The 2,091-nt window shown below is 38.3% G+C and overlaps 1 protein-coding gene across 1 annotated transcript in view; it reads right to left on the minus strand.

Moving 5' to 3' along the window:
• The window catches only part of ZW10 (zw10 kinetochore protein), a 57,040-nt gene that overhangs the window by 40,519 nt on the left and 14,430 nt on the right, over positions 1–2,091 (minus strand). The window contains exon 3 of the mRNA XM_011977063.1: positions 206–307. Within this exon, the coding sequence (XP_011832453.1) occupies positions 206–307 (102 nt within the window). The remainder of the gene's footprint in view (positions 1–205; positions 308–2,091) is intronic.

Genomic DNA, 2,091 nt, shown 5'->3' on the forward strand with positions numbered 1-2,091 from the left:
ATAATATTTTATACATCCTATTATTTCAAGTCTGTTTGCTTTTAAAATATTAAGAAATGCTCCCACTTTCCCTCCCTCTAAAAAAAAAAAAAAGAAGAAAAGAAAATATGAAGATAAAAAAACCCCATTATAGTCAGGAGATAGCCATTGAATAATGAGACCTTCCCACCACCAAAATACTAAGGTTCAAGTTGAGTTTACTGACCTCCTGCAACTGTTTAAGCAAACTTAGGACAACTGAGTCTCTTTCCAACTGCTGCTTTAAGTCTGTAAATTCACCAGTTGATACATGAAGATCCCGGCAGACCTAATTCACACACCAAAGACAAGTACTTTTAAGCTATACCATACCTAAGAAATAAAACATTTACAGCAAATCAATAAGCTCTACTAGGTCAACATAATTCATGTTGAAATTTAAATGCTAGTTAAGACTGGAATAAAAATCACAGAATGTAGTAGGAAGATACCCTAGAGGTCCAACTAGTCCAAACCTTTATCCTATCACAAGAATACCCATTTCTTTCAATATAATATCCTCAAGTCACCATCTATTCTTAATTTAAACAGGTATCTTTCATCAGAGAGCTCATCCACCTGGATTACTAGAAAGGTATCCCCACTGCCAAGTGATAACTCATTTTAGAGTCAGACAGCTCTATTAGGATTTTTTTTTAATTGAAACAGGGTCTCACTCTGTTGCCCAGGTTGAAGCACAGTGGTGCAATCTCAGCTCACTGCAGCCTCAACTTACCTAGAATCAAGCGATTCTCCCACCTTAGCCCTGCTGAGTAGCCAGAACTACAGGCACGCACCACCATGCCTGGCTAATTTTTGTATTTTGTGATAAAGATGGAGTTTCGCCATTTTGTCCAGGCTGGTCTTGAACTCCTGGACTCAAGCGATCTGCCCACCTTGGCCTCCCAAAGTGCTGAGATTGCCAGCATGAGCCACCGCACCTTGTCAGAAAGATTTAATATTGAGGCAGAATCTACCTCTCATTCTGTCCCACCTTATCAAATGACTTTACATGATCAATTATTCCCTGTCTCCTAAAATCTCCAATTAACCTCTCCCTAATTTATCTTCACTCATTCGTGAAATATATATTGACTGAATACCTGTAAGTGCATGGCTTATCCCATCAAATTTAAATATGTTAAAATTTCTCCCATCTTTTGGAAAAATATCCCTCCACCTCACCAACTACCCTATTGCTCAGCAACTGCTTTATTTTTCTCCTCCCTCTCACAAACAGCTTCCTGAAATAGTGACCTATATTCACTGTCTTTACATTCTCACCTCTCAGTCACTCTATACCTCACTGTGATCTGGTTCCTAACTGTTCTTGCCAAAAAAAAAAAAAAAACACTAAACTCCTCATTGCTAAATCCAAAGCATACATTACTAGTACAGTCGTGTGTCACTTAACAATGGGGACACATTCTGAGAAATGCATTGTTAGGTGATTTTGATGTCATGCAAACATCATAGAGTATACTTACACAAACCTAGATGGTATGTCCCACTATATACCTAGGCTACATAAAACTATTGCTCCCAGGCTATAAACCCATACAGCATGTCAGTGTACCATTTACACAATGGTAAATATTTGTGTATCCAAACACAGAAAACATACAGTAAAAATACAGCATAAAAATGGTACACCTGTATAGGGCACTTATCATGAATGGAGGTTGCAGGACTAGAAGTTGCTCTGAGTGAGTCAGTGGGTGAGTGGTGAGGTAATGTAAAGGTCTAGGACATTAGTGTACTCTACTGCCGACTTTATAAACATTATATATTTAGGTAACACTAAATTTATTTTTAAAAATTTTCTTTCTTCAATAATAAATTAACATTATCTTACTATAACATTTTTACTTCATAAACTTTTTAGCTTTTTTTTCTTTTTTTTGAGGACTCTCACTCTGTCACCCAGCTGGAGTGCAGTGGCACAATCTTGGCTCACCGCAACCGCTACCTCCTGGGTGCAAGCAATTCTCCCGCCTCAGCCACCCAGGTAGCTGGGATTACAGACGTCCACCACCACACCCAGCTAATTTTTGTATTTTCAGTAGAGATGGG

Source organism: Mandrillus leucophaeus, unplaced genomic scaffold (assembly GCF_000951045.1).
Source record: "Mandrillus leucophaeus isolate KB7577 unplaced genomic scaffold, Mleu.le_1.0 Scaffold172, whole genome shotgun sequence".
Classification (NCBI taxonomy): Eukaryota; Metazoa; Chordata; class Mammalia; order Primates; family Cercopithecidae; genus Mandrillus; species Mandrillus leucophaeus.